This window comes from Zeugodacus cucurbitae, chromosome 3 (genome assembly GCF_028554725.1).
Source record: "Zeugodacus cucurbitae isolate PBARC_wt_2022May chromosome 3, idZeuCucr1.2, whole genome shotgun sequence".
NCBI classification, from domain to species: Eukaryota; Metazoa; Arthropoda; class Insecta; order Diptera; family Tephritidae; genus Zeugodacus; species Zeugodacus cucurbitae.
Genome location: NC_071668.1, coordinates 29711722 through 29730687, shown reverse-complemented (window position 1 = coordinate 29730687; position 18966 = coordinate 29711722). Strand labels below are relative to the sequence as shown.

The following is an 18966-nucleotide window of genomic DNA, read 5'->3' as shown; positions in this document are numbered from 1 at the left end:
GACTAAGTAGGCAATTGAAAAGTAAAGTCCTCTCTCGACGAACCAAAATCAAGCTCTACAAGTCTCTCATCATTCCCGTCCTACTTTACGGTGCAGAAGCGTGGACGATGTCAACATCCGATGAGACGGCACTAGGAGTTTTCGAGAGAAAGGTTTTGCGGAAGATTTATGGTCTCTTAAGAATTTGCAACGGCGAATACCGCAGACGATGGAACGATGAGCTGTATGTGTTATTCGACGACATAGACATAGTCCAGCGAATTAAAAAACAGCGGCTACGCTGGCTAGGACATGTTGTTCGAATGGATGAAGGTGCTCCAGCTCTGAAAGTATTCGATGCAGTACCCGCTGGTGGAAGCAGAGGAAGAGTGAGACCTCCACTCCGATGGAAGGACCAGGTGGAGAGGGACCTGGCTTCGCTTGGAATAACCAATTGGCGCCAAACTGCCAGAAGGAGGGATACGTGGCGCGCTGTTTTGGACTCGGCTATAACCGCGTAAGCGGTGTCTACGCCAGTCTGCGAGTCTGCGAGTGTTTAGCGAAAGTAGCATGCATTAAATTTAAAAAGGGCGTATTCAACTCTTAAATGTGGCTCATTATTTCGTTACTAATTATTTTAATTGCCGGTGGGACAAAACGACAACACTTTTTTAATTTTTTTGCACGCCGGCCTTAGGTTGGGAGTACAAAGCCAAACACGCGTTCAAGTAATTAGAGCGAAAGTAAAACTTCCTTTTGCTCGGTGATTTAGTGTGCCATAAAAGAGTTTTAATTAAGACGAAGTTAAAAAGAATATACAATTAACGAAGTAGTTGGAGATTTAGGATATGAAAAAGTAATAAAAACTGCAAACAGGAAATGCATGTGAAAATTAAAGTGTCACCTCAGTCATAAAAGTTTAAGAATTGTACTTAACCTACATATCGCTTTTACTTAAATAGTGTCACAACTTAAAAAAGTCGATTTTTCAGGAGAGCGATTTAAAGTTTTCAATTGTCTCTTATTTGGCAAATATCGAAAACTGCCATCAGTTTATTGACAAATCTAGTGGCCTGTAATATATTACATAGAATGTTGAGCATAAATGGACCAATGTACTAATGCTTTTTCTTGGGCATAAATGTGACCCACTTTGAATTATGTCGTTATTTGTGGAAAATATAAATCAATTTCGCCGTCATAAGTCAAATGTGTCGTTTTTGTTGAAAAAAGCAATATGAAGAATTTAATTAATTTTTCACCAATATCGTTGTAATACAAAATGTGTCGTTCTTTCTGAAAATAAAACCAAATTCACCTTTTCACAATATGTTTTGGAACACAAAATATGTCGTTATTTGGTAAAAAAATTATAATTATTTTGGCACAACTGAGAAGTGTCGTTATTGTGGTTAACAAATAATGCAACCTAACAAGTTTAATAACGGCACATTCTTATATCACGGTTTATTTTCCTACGCATCGGAATGAAATTTTTATACTATATGGACGATGAAATTGCGCACATTTCTGTATACTCAACGCAAAAATCGTGTTTTTTGAGTTATGACACTATTCAAGTAAATGAGCGATATGACTTCTAAGATTTGTCACCTATAATAATTTAATAGTTTAATTTCATTAACTGTTGTTTATTCGTGTGTAATTCCAAATGGGCAGCATGAAGAGTGTATGTAACATAATTTCAGAAACCAGGAACGGCAATTCAGCGATTCATATGATATAATAAATATATAAAGGGTTTGCTCACACTCTATAAAAAACAAGCTTTAATACAACGGTATTATGAATTTCATCAGCACTTTGGAGATGAAGTAATGGAAATTAAGATCGATAATAAAATTTAGCAAATAACTTATGAGTAACTCGTAAACTTGCATTTTAACTTATTTTGAAGTCATTTGCACTTTATATCGGGTGATCCTAGTAGAGGTACTTTTTTCAATATCCGTTTTTGACAGATGACGCGGAGTCACTTCAAGGTGTCATATCTATCATCTGTATTGTTTGCCATTTCATCATGGAAAGGCTTATGCTTGAACAGCGAACTAATTGAACAACGTTTACAAATTGTTCAACTTTATAACGAAAATTCACATTTTGTAATGAATGTGTTTTGGGCGCTTCACTCAACTTATGGTCAACATAATCAACCTACTGAGCGTATTATTCGCAACACTATCACCCACCTTGAGACCCTACATTCATTATTGGATAATATAATAATAGACCAGGTCCAGCACGCAGTGAAGAAAATGTAGCAGCCGTAGCTGAGAGTATACACGAAGACCGTGGAGCAACACTCGGACTGTTATTGCGTCTGAAATTGAAGCTCGTGATCTCGGCGACATTTGGTTTCAACAAAATGGTGCCACTTCCACACATCGCATCAATCAATGGATTTATTGAGAGAACACTTCGGTGGGAAATAATTTAAATTTTGGGCCGGTGTATTCGTCATCAAGATCGTGTGATATCACACTGTTAGACTTTTTTCCAGTGACGATATATAAAGTCTAAAGTCTATGCGGACAACCCCGCTGCGATGCAGACTTGGACTCAACGGATGGACCATCTGAGACGTAGCCGCGGAGATAAAAGAGATTCTCTTAAAAAAATAAGTGCCAACGAATGTTCTTTCGGATGATAATAAACATTCCCCATTAAATTTGTTCCTGTGTACTTTTCTTTAAAAAATTGATAACCGAGTTTTTTCATAACTAGAAAAATTTTTTTTTGATAAATCACTTGTTTTGCGTAAAAGTTCTCTTCAATAAATTAAAAATTTAAAAATAAATTATTGCATTCATTATACAACCTTAACTGAATGCGTTATTATTAGCACATTTTTTATGTTTTTTTTGTTACATTTCTCTCTCACAATTTTATTAGTGCAGTCGCCGCCGACAAAACTCTTGCATGTGAATAAAAATATGTATATGGTAAGTGCAAACATTCATACTCATGTGTACATATGTTCACCGTTATCCTTATAATGTATCTCATTAAGATTTTCACACTCCCCGATGCTTTGGGAATTCTAAATACATGAGAAAATTGCTTGTTTGCAAAAGGCGGTTAGTTTATGCAGCACACAAATTTATCAACATCAACTCTCGAGTGGCCACTTAACTGTATACCTAGTAGTAATTCATATATCTATATACATATGTACATGTACATACTTTGTTATTTGATAGTGCAACGGTGAATTACCGCTTAGCATAAACGTCATAAAGCGCAAGAAAATGATTTAGTCTCACGTTCAAATTTAAATTAATGAGCTTTATGGGAATTTCAGATTGCCCACTGAGATTACGCCGCATATCTTGTATATCATGGAGTACATAAGTGAATATACCCTGCAACGAAATCATCTAGATACAAATTATTTAGTTTAGTATTAAAAGCAATTGCAAGTAGTTAGCCAATTTCGTTTCCAATCCATGATACCAGAACATATTTTTTACGTGGCGACATCCAACGAGGTGTTGTCAGATTTTGGCTCGAAATACATCCCTGTCATACTAGTTCAAGAAAGATGCATAACTGTTTAGTTTTATTAATCTTCTCAGATAAAAATTGGGTTAGGTTAAATTGTTTTTATTGAAGATATGAATATGAATATAAATTCAAACGATCTCGCCGATATAACTATGTTCTCATTGAGAACCAACTCTTCTAAAATTAGTATAAATCTGAAGCATTTCTGACTAGTTCGATTTAAGTTGGAAAATTCTAGTTGTAAACTAGTGTTTTGGTCTAACTAGTGCGATATGCGATTCACTGAAGGGTAGTTGGAAAGACAAAAATATAAAGTAGATCTAATCTTTTTTTCCAAGCACATACAACTGTGTTCGAAATAATAGTAGTGGCTAATCAAAATTGAAATAAGTGAAATTATTACACGTAAAAACTTCTAGCCATGTAATTCTTTTTTATGCAAAAACATGGGTTTAAATATTGAGAATCTGTGTTTAAATTCATATTTGATACAGTTATCATATACATGGAGGGTACTCCAAGTTGTGCAACATAGTTGTTTTTAGCTGTGATTAAAAATTGTGCTAGCGAAATGGTCATATTATTTTAAATAATTTGATTGAAATGCGAAAATTTAAATTGAAATCAACTGATGCAATAGTTCTTTAGTGAATAAATCGCTCTTTAAATTTGAAAACACATTTCATTTACGAAAATGGAGCGTGGCACAAACTTTTCTAAAGGAGAACGAAATCTCATTAAAAAGTGTTGGCGGAAGAAAAATCTTACAAGTCTATTGAAAATTTCGTTGGATGTTATGTCAAAACGCATCTGAATGCAAACAAGTTTTAACCAAATACTGAAACAAGGGGAAGACATTTAACTTTTTCGCGGCTACGGTTGAGAACAGTGGTGGGTTTGTCACGAGAAAAGCGAATTTATACAAAAAAAACTAAAGACTGGTTAAATCTTAGTGTTATTGCGTCCACAATAAGACAAGAGTTAAAAACAGGTAACATTTTCGGCAGGAGACCAAAGAAAGTGCTTTTACTACAAACGGGCATGTGCAGATCACAGTTCAAAATACCTGCAGTTCAAATAGCACCTGCGTTGGCAAGTCGAAAAATGACGCAAGAAATCATAGTCCGACGAAACGAAAAATGTTTTATTTGGCTCCCGAGAACATCAATAAAGATCAGATAAATCTTAATTTTATCCTATATTTGTTTCCCGGGCTGTGAAACATGGGTGTGTTAAATTAACGTATTGGGGGCTTCTTTTACTACGGTATAGGTTCGTTATATTGGATTTAAAAGAACATGGATGCCAAAATGTACGTGTAAATAATTGAGCCGATTATGCTCCCCTCCGCTGAATCGAAAATCGCACAAAAAAGGGTCTATCAGCATAACAACTGCGCTAAGAATGTCATCAGGTTGAAAGTCAATGTGTTTACTACACATGGATTTAAGGTTATGGGTTACCCAGCTCAATCATCTAACCTTAATCCAAGTGCGAATCTTTGGGCAGAGGTTAAGGAAGCTGTAGAGAAAAAAACTCCTTCAAATATGAAGCACTTATGGAGTATTATGAAGAAGATGCACAAGGCCAGGCCACGATAGTAATTCGACGATGAATTAATTATTTAAACTTTATTTTGTTTTATTATAATGAATAAATTGGTTTTTGAAGTAAAATGCTCAATAAAAAAATATTTATGTTATTTTCTAAGGAAACCACATTTCTTGTAAGTTTAAATATGGGCAAATAATATAACATAACAACGAACTATAACTAATTACATTATTATTTTTCATTGAATACATTTTGGTTTTAACGCTGCTATTATTTCGAACACAATTGTAAATCACATAACTGCCAGTCTGTTTTGAAACTCGCAGGCCAGTAACTAATTTGACAGTTTCGACCAGCGTTTGAAATATTTGACAGGTCTGTTAGACAACTCATAAGGCGCTTATAAAAATGTCACTGCTCGAGAGTTGAGCTTTAATAAATATGTCCATGCTGTAGCGCACCAGAAAACACGATAAAAATAAGAGAGATCTACGAATAGCAGAGTATGATATTTTGTTAATGAAATTCGCAAGCTGAAACACACACGCAGCTCTCGTATTTACATACTGGCTCAAAAGTAGCAATGACTTTAACAGTAGAGCTTGCTTAACGGGTTGTTGTGCTTGTTTTCGCAGCCGATAAGAGATGACAACAACGACACAAACTTATATATATAGCAAGATACAAACTTAGATATATGTATATATAAAGACTTTTGTGTACAGAGGAACAGGTGGCATGCAAGTCGACTCTTTCAGTCGCCTATCAATTAGTGAGACACTTTCTTTGGACGAGTGTGCTGTGGACTGACCGATATCCGCTGGCGCTTATACTTTTGCCCTGTAAAAACATCTTATCAACATGTGGATACACTTCTTTGTGGCGAGGGAACTGGCGCTGAAGCCACGGAATTGGGTGTGGATTGAGTGTACTTATCGGAAAAACGATTTTGCTAAGGGTGCTTTGGAGCCTAGAAGGCCTTATTCTAAGCGCCACAGCCCACCACGACTTGTTTGGCTGAACTCTCAGTATGCGGTTACTGTCACCCGTCACATGGCCCGCACAACTTTCGCTCGATTGAAGCGTTTCGCAGTCGTTGAGGTAGATGTAAGCAAGAGAGAAGAACTGTAAGAGCATGAAGTGGTGTTTTTTAAACAGAGTAAAACTATTGAGGCATATACAGTTGATCTCCTTTTTGCACGGTTAACTGGGACAGTAAATTACTCGTGTAAAAAAAAAAACCGTGCAAAAAAAATTAAATTTTTATATAAAACTCGCTATTGGGACCAATTTAAGAAAAAATCGTGCAAAAAATAGAAAACGTGTAAAAAAGATCTTATTTTACATGAAAATCTATCTATTCGTACAGAGAATTTACAATGTTGTTGTTGTTATAGACTTTTATGGTATTATATGTATGTACATATTACTGTTAGAAGGAACAAACAACAACTATTCTGGGAATGGTAAAAAAATAATACATTTTTAAGTTTCGTCAATAATCGCTGTGTCTTCTTTTTTCTTACTTCTTCATATAGCTTCATTTATTTGTTTACGTATTGAAATTGTTGCAACCTTTTCACTGGCTTTCGAATCTAAGATTTGTATTTTTTAGTTTAAATCTAATTTAAAATTTATTAAATTCTATTAACATAATTGGATTTGTGACGTATTGACGTATGGAATTTTGATTTTATTGCAAAAAAGTATACAATTAAAATAAAAAATCCGTGTAAAAAAAGTAAAACCGTGTACAAATGGTAACTGGGAAGTGTTCAAAAACACCGTGTAAAAAAAAACCGTGCAAAAAAAAACCGTGTAAAAAGGAGATCAACTGTAATTTGCGAAAGAATTATCAATTGAAAATATATTGTAATTTAATGATTTTATATTTTATTGTATGTGTGTACTGAAATGACATAGTTCAATAATACAAACGTTTTTTTCACAAGGTGTCTTTCATTGTGTAACTTTGCTAAACATTGATAATAAGGTTTTAGATGATTTGACAATGTTTTTGAATATCGCTGAAATCTTATTTTGAGTAGACAATTTATATTATTATTTGGACTATATTAAAAGTCCAGGTCTTCCGATTATTTGTGACTCATACATATTGACATCAAACAAAAACTTAAGGCGTAGTCTCTTATACTATAATTTAATTAGATTGTATGGTTTCGAATTTTATAGTGTATTTCCTTTGCCTCCTTTCAACTTTTTCGGTGCATCCTTTGTATTCAGACCGAGCATGTTTATTTGGTAATTAGTTAGCTAAGCTTGTCAGACTGGTACTTTGTTACTCGGTACAACGATACTTTGTTAATATTACAAAACAAAATATTCGTAAAAAACTAAAGAGTAAGGACTAACAAATTACCAGAGGTAGTCTGAGTACTCCGATTTGTGACAATGGTTAAAACATGGATACGTAATTACACCAAAGAGTGCTATCGGCACTACTTTGAATATTTGCTGTCGGGTGAAGGTTATAAAAGTTGGAACAAAGGATCGCACTAGGAAGGGGCATATTTGGATCCCTCAAATCGGTTATTTGCATATATCTCGCAAACCAATAAAGCTATATAAACCCAACTTTCTGCAGTCGGTTCTCTTACGTACCCCACCACACACCATGAAATTAGTTGAAATCGGATAATAACCACGCCCACCTCCCATACAAAGGTTAGGTTGAAAATTACTAAAAGTGGGTTATAGATCAAAATTTGCGCTGATTTGGTTGAGAGTATTATACTTCGGAATATTATGCGGATATTCAGGACCAAAGTATGTAATAGTATAGTAATGCTAACCTCTAGACTGGAACCAACAAGTACCGATCCATAACGAAATTCGATGTTGTAAATGGAAGTGGATCGGCCACACTATGCGAAAACCTCAGTACGACATTAGTAGAACATTACTAGATTGGAATTGTCAAGGAAGCCTTAGAAGCGGAAGACCAGCGAACACCTGGAGGCGGGAAGTCGAAGTAGAAGCACAGAAAAGCGGTTATTCTTGAAGATAAATTAAATTCCTAGCTTTAAATAATTATAATTTATTTATTGAGACCCTATGTTTCATCTAGGAACAATGGAATAAATATATATGTTGTAATATGTACATCTTAAGCAAATTACAGTCTGAAGCAAATTAAAACTTTTTGATCCATAAATATTTTTCAATAATTTGTACTAACTGTTCTCGAACCATCAACACATTTAATCACTAATGACAGGCTGAAATATGGTAACCTGATTTATTAACTATTGCTACGATTGGAACGAAACTCACTACTGATATTAAGTGGGTGGGGTTAAGCGCAGTGAACCCTTCTATATCGCTTCTGTGTTTTACTTATACCTGCATATGTACAAATAATTATGCATAAAGTATCGTACTTCTGTGAGTGTATATATATTTTGACATATTTATCTAAATTGCAATTGTAACTAACTTTTGCGAGAAATGTGTGCAACTTGTGCACTTGCATAAGTCATAAAAGCACACATATAGACACATGTATTTGTATTTTTGTGAAATAACGAAAGACAGTCAGCGATTTGTGGCAAACCTAGCAAGCAAGTGCAAAATTTCCCGCAGTAAAGGAACAACTGTTGCGCAGAGAGATAAGTTATATATTCGTATGTGTAAGGAAATTATGGTAATTTCTAAATTGTCGTAAAACGTTTTCCAAAAAAAAAAGTAAGGAGAATGTGCAAAATGATAATTACAAGAAAAATTGCGGACTATTGTAAAAATTATTTTTTCTTTGAGAAATTGACAATTGCGTGGGTTCAAAGTGAACTAATTTGGGTAGCAAATTGTATGGATGCATTTACACAAATATGTAAATATGTCCATTATTTTAGATTTCGCAAATCTTTCTCCTTATCATGGACTTACAAAATTACTCATTCGCCCATCGTGTCACACAACAATTTTAGCATTCTCATGTAAATTAAGGCAGTTTTCCTCATACGATACCATACATATATACATATGTAAGCAGCAACGGCCGTCTATATAATCACATCCACCCACTCATCTGCACGTAAAAGATTCGCACGATATTTTCTTGATTTTTTGCATCTGATTCATTGGGTTTATTAAGTGAGACACGCAGCAGCCGGTTACAGCCCACAGTAATGTCATTCGAATTAATTATATATGTATTTATACTTTAATTATTAAATTCTGGGTTTTTTAATAAAGATTCTGGCTGCGGAAATTGTATCAGTTGAATTTTTTAAATAATGTGTATAATTAAAATTTTCATTTAATTTTAAAAGGTAAACAATCGACGGAAACGCCTTTATCAGTTGTGCGTGTGTGTGTGTTAATTGCTGTCTTTAGCCGGTTGAAACAGTTTATCAGTGGCAAATGTATGTAATCTGCTGAGAATACTTTTTGGGACCTATAATTTTGTGCTGCAAAGCTAAATTAAGTCGCAAAATATTATAAAGATTTCGTGACAAGCACGAATGCCTTATCTAAATGACAATTGCACGATACAAAGTGAGTCAAATGTAATTTAATTATATACAGCTAAGTACATATAAGTGTAGGTTATGTAAGTCATTTTCGAATCCTCTCTTTGAGCTGAGCACTCTCCACATAAATTCATAACTTAAATTTACAAGTGAGAACAACAAAAAAAAATTATCCTATTGAATTCAACACAAAATGGTATGGTATGCTTCCTAATTGATCAAAAATCATATTTAAAATCATATTTAACTCAAATGGAAGACATTAAATAATTATCACTAAGGAGTAACAAATATATCCACCATATTCAAAGTAGCAGTTGTAAATAAAGTCACTTTTTGATGATATAAACAACTGTTATCAAAGTTTTCTTATTTTTTTTTTTCAATATTTCTTTATTTATTGAATCTGCTTTTACTTTAAGCCTAACAATAAGTTATAAAATCTTAAAACTATTTAAAAAACTAGACAAGCTCAAACAAGTGATTGAGCTGTATTGGTGAAACGTTGCTCTTTAGTACGCAGGCATATCCCTTCTTTTTAGGCGTGTTTGATCGCAGGAATGTACTAAGGCATTGGCCAATGGGTTTGGGTGATCACGGAGTTTAGATATATATTTCAATCTGCTGTCCTCTACTGCTTTCTTCACCATAGGGATACCAAGATCTTTATGGATATTTTCATTGCGAATGTACCATGGTGAGCACGTGATTGATCTAAGCATTTTCGATTGGAAACTTTGTATAATATCAATATTAGTTGCACAGGTCGTACCCCACAGTTGAATGCCATACATCCAAATCGGCTTTATGACCGCATTGTATAAAAGCACTTTGTTGTCTAGGCTAAGTTTAGAGTTTTTATTTAAAGCCAATTTAAATTTGCAGCTCTTATCTTCATGCACGTTATTTTGCTAGATATATGTTTTCTCCATGTAAACCTTCTATCTAGGTGAATACCAAGATAGATAACTTCATTCACTTGAGGCACTAGAATATTGTTCATTTTTACTGCCGGGCACATTTTTGGTCTTAGCGAAAACGTAACGTGCTTACACTTTTGTTCATTCACATTTGTACGCCAGTTGGCTAGCCATTCTTCGACAGATCTTAAGTGCTCCGATAATATTCTTGATGCTATAATGTGGCATTTGTTACGGCTCACTAAAGCTGTGTCATCCGCGAAAATTGATGTCAAAACATTATTAGCTGTTGGAAGATCAGCAGTATATATGATGTACAGAGTTGGGCCTAAAACACTGCCTTGTGGTACACCAGCCCTTATTTGTCGTTCATCAGATATGAAGTCTCCCACTTTAACCATAAATTGTCTATTTTTTAGATAAGACTCCAATATTTTATACAATTCTCAAGGCGGAATGTTTTTAATCTTATATAAAAGCCCTTCATGCCACACCTTATCAAATGCCTGAGCTACGTCTAGAAATATAGCTGAACAGTACTCTCTGTGCTCGAATGCTTTTCTTATTTCGTTAGTTATTCTATTTACTTGTTCTATTGTACTATGTTTTGCACGAAACCCAAATTGGTGCGTTGGTATTACATTATTTTCGTGGAGGAAAGGAGACATCTTTGATAGCAGCACCTTTTTCGTCAGTGCTTGTGACCATTTTTTACCGAAAATATTGGTAAATCGACCAAATATTCTAAGGGAATTCAGAGGAGATGTTCTCCTTATACTAGTGTGTCTATGCGGCGAAAATGGCAAACTCGGGTCAATAATTAGTAATACCAGATATACAGCATTTCAAACCTGGACTTGGATAACGGACTTGGAATAACGAGTTTGCTCGAAATAACGGTTTAAAGCAGAATACCTGAATGGCTGATGAAATATACGTTCGCAAGCTCACTTTTAAAGGAAACATTTATTTTAAGAGTTATTTCGATCGTATTGATAATTTGTGTCGAAGCATAAGGTAATATTTTCTAATGATGTTGGTCGTATATAAGATATCATATCGTATATTTGTGTCGTGTAAAATAGAGCGATTTCCTAAACTATCTGCAGCATATTTTGTTTGACATTTGGAGAATACCAGATCACCCTACTGCTCCTTAAAGCGTCCGTTCCTCCAAGCAAACTCTTAAATTCTCGTACCCGATGACACACTTCGCTTTATATTCCGTAACATCCACATACGACTATATACTGTGGTATTACACTTATTACGTACATAGTATGTACATTTCACTAAAAAACGGCGGCCAACGTTTTCAACTCATCATTTAATTAAAAATGAAATTTCATTTGTGCTTAAGGGCAACGCATCAAAGAATGGGGTCAATACCACATTTCGTACATGATTTGCGACTAACGCCGCGCTTTAGCTTCTATTGTGTGCAGAAGACGTTAACTTCTTGTTTGCGGTTTCAATTTTCCATTTTTGTGTGTTTCACTTAAGGCCTACCGTTTGTTGACTCGTCAAGGCCTACATCTTTGTAGTTTTGCTAGTGTTGTTGTTGTTCTAACCAAATGTGGGCTTATGACTTTCCGCCTCATCCCCAAGTTGTTCGCAGCACGCAATGGCACTCATACAAATAGCCATACATAAGTGCTATGACACATGAGTAGTAGTTTTTTTGCAGCGACTGTTGGCAAATGTGGTGTCGGTAGCAATAAAACGGCCTATAAGGCTTTACACTCTTAATGCAATCCTGGGAAACATTAAAATGCCATTACACGAAGAGCACGGATGTCCTTGCCTGCCGTTTAGCCATTTATCGAGTGATTCATTTATGTCGGCCACCGCATTCGCTCCACATTGCTGCATTTTCATTTTCATTGCTCTTATACTTATCTGACATTGAACTGAAGGCCCACAGGCTGTGGCTGACGGTTTACAGAGTAGTTCACATGTAGTGCCGAGTATCTAAGTTGAATCAATTATTTCATTTCAATTATAAAGGATTTGTTTTAGATAAATGTTAGCACTAGTTTGTTTACACAACTTTTTTAAGAGCAATTCTGATATGATAAGGGTCAATTAAGACCAAGTACATTTTTGCTGATACTGTTTCCGTAGAACACAATTTTATGAAAGATTCCACTAAAAATATGAACCTCGAAACCACTGTTTGAAATCTCCAGAAACCCAGATTAGTTTAAGACTTACAGGGCACTTGAGTTTTTATTCCACAAGTTTAACCAGTGACATTTTGAGATGTAATAGTTCCTTTAATTGCCAGAAACAGGTTAAATTTTGTGAAAACATAACAGTCCACCATAGGCAGTTTATCTTTTGCAACAAGTTTTCCTCACCAAATGTCCGAAAATGTCTATGGCCATATTTTAAATCTTTAAAACATTTAGTTGCTCTTTTGACACAGTGCCAACTGATACCGTACAATGGAAGCGGAAATAGTTCACTGAACTCGTATGAATGCAACCGCGAAAGGAAAGGCGGTCATAGAGGGGCCATAGAGTTAAGAATTTATTTGAAACATAACGCGGCACAACTCGTACAAACGCAATTAACGAACTTTTATGTGCAAAAGCGACGGGCAACAAGCCAAAAAGACCCGTTAAGGGGTGATTAGGTGTGGGCGAAACCACTCAACAGTTACATACTCACTTGAGAAGATATATAGGGTATTAGCAATATTGTAAAATGTTTAAAATTTGACCGATTCTTTAGAAGTGGACAACACAGTGTACTTGCAGAAATTGCATAAATCTATTTTAAAATTTTAAATTATTGAACTCTATTTCTGACAATTATCTTTCCTTCATTCCAGTTGTAATATACAAGTACACATTTGGCTGACTTGGTTTGCCTCATATTGTTATCAAAAACTTATATTGAGTTGAAAATATACTTTCCATGTACGTCAAAAAAATTAAGAGCAAATCCTAGTGGGAATGTAAACCACGAAAATCCAGCCTCCAAACTTTTTATCCATATGTGACCAGGTCTACGGAAAGGGGGCTTAGGTGTCAAAAAATCAATTTTCACTTTTTAGTTGATTCGGATGGAAGATGAGATGTTGTTTATTTTTAACAGCTGTTTCCCAGAAAACTAGTTTTCGCACGTTAGCTCCCTTTTCGTAGACCAGGTCACATATTTCGATATTCTTTATTCACATTCTTTTATAGGCGCAGTTTCCCTACCCGTATCCCTGTTAATATTTCGAGTATGAGCTATGTCGTAATGGGATAATTTTTTCACAGAAGTTCTTTTCTTAACGGTGGGGAATATGCATACACATATTTCGACCAAGAATCACTCTGAATACAATTGTTTGCGCTGTCTAATTAAGACCAGCACAACCACAATTGCGTGAACAAATCTGTAATACCCTTAGGTTCAATATGGTACCTCGTGTTTAAAAACGGACAAATGAAACTCAAAACGAAATGCAACCCTTCTACTTGCGCCATGCACATTTTGGATATGAGGGCAAACGGGAGAAGAGGTCAAGCAACGCTTAGTGCGGGTGGCAAGTAATTGAAGCAGAGAAATGCACTGATTACTAGCATACGTACAATGGTGTAGAGGGTGAAGCAAGGAAGGAGTGTAGGAAGGAAACGAGTCACAAAGCAAAAGCAATGAAATCGGATCGCATGGAATTGTGGGCTGAGAAATTGTGTGCCTTCAAATGCAAAACAGAAAAAAACTTTATTTAAAATAAAGTAAAATTTATGCAGTGATCTGTTAAAAATTCCTAATGTTATGAGGGCTCAACACAACTCAGCGCTGGTTTCTCATTTAATCACACATTTTAAGCTTTAAAAATACATATTTTCTTTACTTCTTGGCATCAAGTTCAGCTTTTACTTACCCGCAGTGCCACCTAATGCCAACGCCAAGAGTAGCGACAGGATATACGCTGAAGTGGACATTTTTTATTTTGTATTTATATAGTAGACTTGTGTTGTTGTAAATATTATTTATATATATATATATATATTTTTTTTGTAATTGAAAAGGCACTTGCTTTGTTTTACTTAGCTCTGCTTGCTATAAGATATATCTTTTGTTATTTTAATATTTGCATCCAGTAGTTTGGTGCAAACCCAACACACTCACACACGGGGGTAAAACCACACGTTTTTGGGAAAATTTAAAATATTGGAAATTTGCGCATTCAAATTTGTTTTGGTTTATTTTCTGCACTGCACCAAGCGCGTAAATAATTTCAATATTTTTCAAAAAAAATTGCACGTAAATTATTCCGTACAGACAATTTTATTTTGTATGCTTTTCCGCCGACTTCCACGAATGATTTGTTACTTTAGTATTTTTTTTGAGAATTTTCGAAAAAGCGCGCTCTCGCTGGTGGCCACTAAACACTACCGGACGACGACAATGCTGCTGACTGACTGTTGCTCGACTGCTGGTTCGATGCGTTGTTGGCTTCCACAAGTCGTAGTACCAGAGAACTTACAACATAGAGAAGGAGCATTTTGATTTTTGTATGATGCTCGATACGGTCATTTACAGAGCTTATAATTGGCTAGTAGGGAATTCACCATTCGCTCGTTACTCGTTATTATTTAACAGAATTGACTGCTGGGGAATGAACATTTGTGATGATTGGCATTTTGATGTGATATGCCCATGCTTTGATATGATAAACTATTTTGACTTTTTATAAATTTTAACTGATCAATAGAATTTTTTCAGCTCATAAATAATATTTAAAATAATTTGTAGAAAAATAAATAAAAATTTATGTCAATATTTCGGTTTCATTTATAAATGAAATGTGAAAAATATTTAATAGAATTTGTAGGAAATTAAAAAAATATTTTTCAATATTTCGGTTTTATAAATTAAATGTGTTAAAATTTAAAAAAATTGCTACATTTTAAAAAAATTATAGGTATAAATGAGCATTTGTATGTATAGATATGCATATACACATGTATATATTATCTGTCATATGCGCGATCGCATAAAAAACCTCCCACGTACACGATATTTCTACATATGTATGTATCTACTACATTCATTCATAAATATATTTTTATGTAAGCGTAAAAAGGGAATTCCTTCATATGAGCAATCACCAACGCACAAATATTCGCGAATGACCTACAAACTTACAAGTGTACGTACATATGTATGTATGTAGAATATTACGAATTGGCAATCGTCATACGAACAACAACACCATTCCTTCATATGCGCAACAGCAAACGCACCAATTAGAATATGTGAATGTGAATGACCGTCAAAGCACATATACGCATATTCAAACTTACGTACATGAGTAACTCATTACAAAAAACTATGAACATCAAGAAGCAGAAACAACAATATGTCAACTCTTTTCCCCGCTGCACACGTCGGTGTCGACAAACTGCTTCCTCGCGACGAAGACAAAAGCTAAAATCCTATTTCGATGTTGATGCTGAAGTCAAAGCGAAAAGTAGCAACAGTTCAAGCAGCTTGACAAAAATCACAAAAGAATCAATTTTCATATTTGCCATCAATTGTGGCAGAAATATAAAATATGCGGAAAAATAAGACTTCGGCCAGGATTTGAACCCGAGCACTGTCTAAATAGCGGATGCGCGCGTACCACACGCACCACGAAAGCTGCTGAAAGTCGATCCGCTTAATTGATATTTTATAACCCATAGCACAAGATGCTAGCTCTAATAGAAATATGAATATGATTCTCGGCCACAGCCAGTTTTCTCTTCTGAAGGAAATATCAGAAATTATTTGAATTTGTGATTTTTAGCATCCCAGACAATGCCGCTTTTTGGCAAGGCATGCGCGGAGATGTGCGCGACGCTTGCGCTTATGAATGAAGTTCACATGCTTTGTTGTTGATACGCATGCGTTTCAACATGGAAATGTGTTGTAATTTTTTGTTGTAGGCGAGTTGCTTTTTCCGAAGATGTGTCGAAGTGACAAATCTGCGGAATGTAGATTTGTATATTCACATTTATATGTACATATGTATGTATGTACATATAAATTTTTGCACGCGTATGGTAGTAAAAATATTTGAACATACACATTGTTATGAAATTTGCCGACGGCAAATCAATGATTGTTCGAGTCCAGAATGATATTATAGATTTGTTATATAGTTTATTTAAATGATTAAAGAATAAAATGGACTTTTTAATCAGATTTGAATAAAAAATATCTAATAAAAATTAAATGAAATAAAAATATTTATGAATAATATATAAATTTAATAAAACACGACTTTCAGGATTGACTACCATCAATTGGCGAATTTTCGCACAATCAGTGAATTATCATTCATATGTACATACATATGTATATTCACACATATTTTCTTATTTTGCCTATCCAAGGAATTCCCTAGTTGAGAAAGGGCAACAGGTTCGACGCTCATCATAAACATAATTTTTCATTCATTTTATTAATAATTGGGTAAAAATATGATTTTAATTATTAATTATTTCAATTTATAAATTAGTTTAAAATAACTTGAAATAAAAAAAAAAAATACAAAATTTAAATGAATTTGAAAAACATCAAATGATTATTTCATGTGCCAGCGATTTCTCGTTTTACAGAATTCCCTATGCTAAAACTGAAATCGCTGTTAACTTTTCATGAGGTGAGTTTCCCAGCAGCGTGGTAAATTCCCTAGTACACTTCTTTCAGACTTGAATTTCAGTCGCTGTCGAACCTGCACCTTCTCTATGTTGTAAGTTCTCTGGTAGTACTACGGCGAACCTCGTGGACTAAAAGCGATTGAAAACGCGCCACTAAGCTCGCCAAGTGCGGGTCTGAGTGTGTGTGTTTGTTCGCCGCTGTTCGTTGCAATCGAATTGAAATCTATTGAGGTGGGAATGTGTGTGTGTGTCTATAACTTTTTAATGCTCCGATGAGTGTTGCTCGACGACAGTGCTTTGTGGCAGATATGGCGGCAGGCGTATAAGTAGTGGTTACCAGCGGCACAAATACAAACATAAACAACTAAGCAATTAACCGCAGCGGCAAGCAGCACCTGTGTGCGAAGTTGCACATTTGACAAGTTTGTTGTCTTGTTAAGGGTTGTGACTCGATCGCTTCAATGTTGTTGTTGTGGAAATTAAAGTCAAAAATGAGATTAAAAACACGCATGGGTCGAGCGCAACGCATTCCTCCGCACAAAACTCGACACAATTCAATCCGTTTTTGGGTCCGTGCTGTCATTGCTCTGAGAAGTGCTCATTTCAGGGAAGTCATGACAGAGTTTTTAACAACACATAATCGCGTGCATGACAATGCGTGCGAAATTGCTTTGAAATAATTAATTTCTCACAGCTTTGCAAAAATGCTCCACACATTTCGTGTGATGACTGCATTGCCATTGAAAGCTGCTGAAATTATGCTTAGGACCTTGTTAGGTATAGGAACTACTCTCGTGTTGTGTGGCCATTTGATTGAGGTAAAACCACTTCCGCTTTGGCAGACAATTTATGGAATATTTTAAAATGCAGGACTTGAAAATTCAAGAAAATTTAATTTAACTTCCAAACTTCCCCATCTCATGTCAATATTCCATCACATGCTAGTAAATCAAAGGAACAATAATCGCGTGATATAAATTCAATGATGAATGACATCACATGATGAGAACTAAGTTACATTCAATGATCGATATTGATATTACTTAACGTATGTGGTGCTGATTGGAAGATCGGTCTGATTATAAATAGTTTGACAGGCAAAACTTCGACTCCTTTTAAAGATATGTTTATTAAAGCAAATCATTTCTCATCTGAAACAAGTTTGGCATCGATTTCATTAATTTGTGAAATGTGCAGTGTTCTGATGAAACATACATTTCTTTTTCTTTAGAAGAGATCATATATTCTACTAAGGTGGCATTTCACCACTATTATGTCTATATCAAGGAAGTTCCTATTATATTGCCGCGGTACTGAGAACCAAAGTCTTTTACAAAATTAATATATTAAACTTATTTAATAATTTAATTTAAAATCCATGTTTATTGTTTTTGAAATATAAAATCCCATCTTATCACCGTTTCTACTCAAAATCAGACACTTTATGAACTTAATGGTCTATCGGCCGACGATGGCGAGAAACCTTAACAAATAAACTGCTTGATATGAGTATGTATGTATATACTTATCACACCAACTTGTTCAACAAATGCAAAATTTTTATTGCGAGAGAACTGCATCGTCATTGTCATTGTCAGCAGACATTTTCCGACATCATTGTTTGTAAATATTCAGGGACATGTCGGCTTGTACATATATGCATATAGTCATGCCTGCTTATATTTTCATATTTTGTATATGTATAAACATATATTTGTTTTCTTCGAAGAAAATTCAGAGAGGAGCATTTAATTTCAGTAGATTTTTTAAAGTACATATGTATGTATGGTGCATATAAATTGTGCTGTGCAGTTCTTGATGCCGCAAAGGTCTTAGCCTTCATTTCAT

The 18966-nt window shown here is 34.8% G+C and overlaps 1 protein-coding gene across 1 annotated transcript in view; it reads right to left on the bottom strand.

Annotated features, from left to right (window-relative positions):
• At2g31690 (uncharacterized) overlaps window positions 1–14935 on the bottom strand; it is a 34145-nt gene extending 19210 nt beyond the window's left edge. Inside the window, exon 1 of the mRNA XM_011189180.3 lies at window positions 14352–14935. Coding sequence (XP_011187482.1) covers window positions 14352–14412 — 61 coding nt within the window. The 5' untranslated portion in view covers window positions 14413–14935. The remainder of the gene's footprint in view (window positions 1–14351) is intronic.
• Window positions 14936–18966: the final 4031 nt, after the last annotated feature.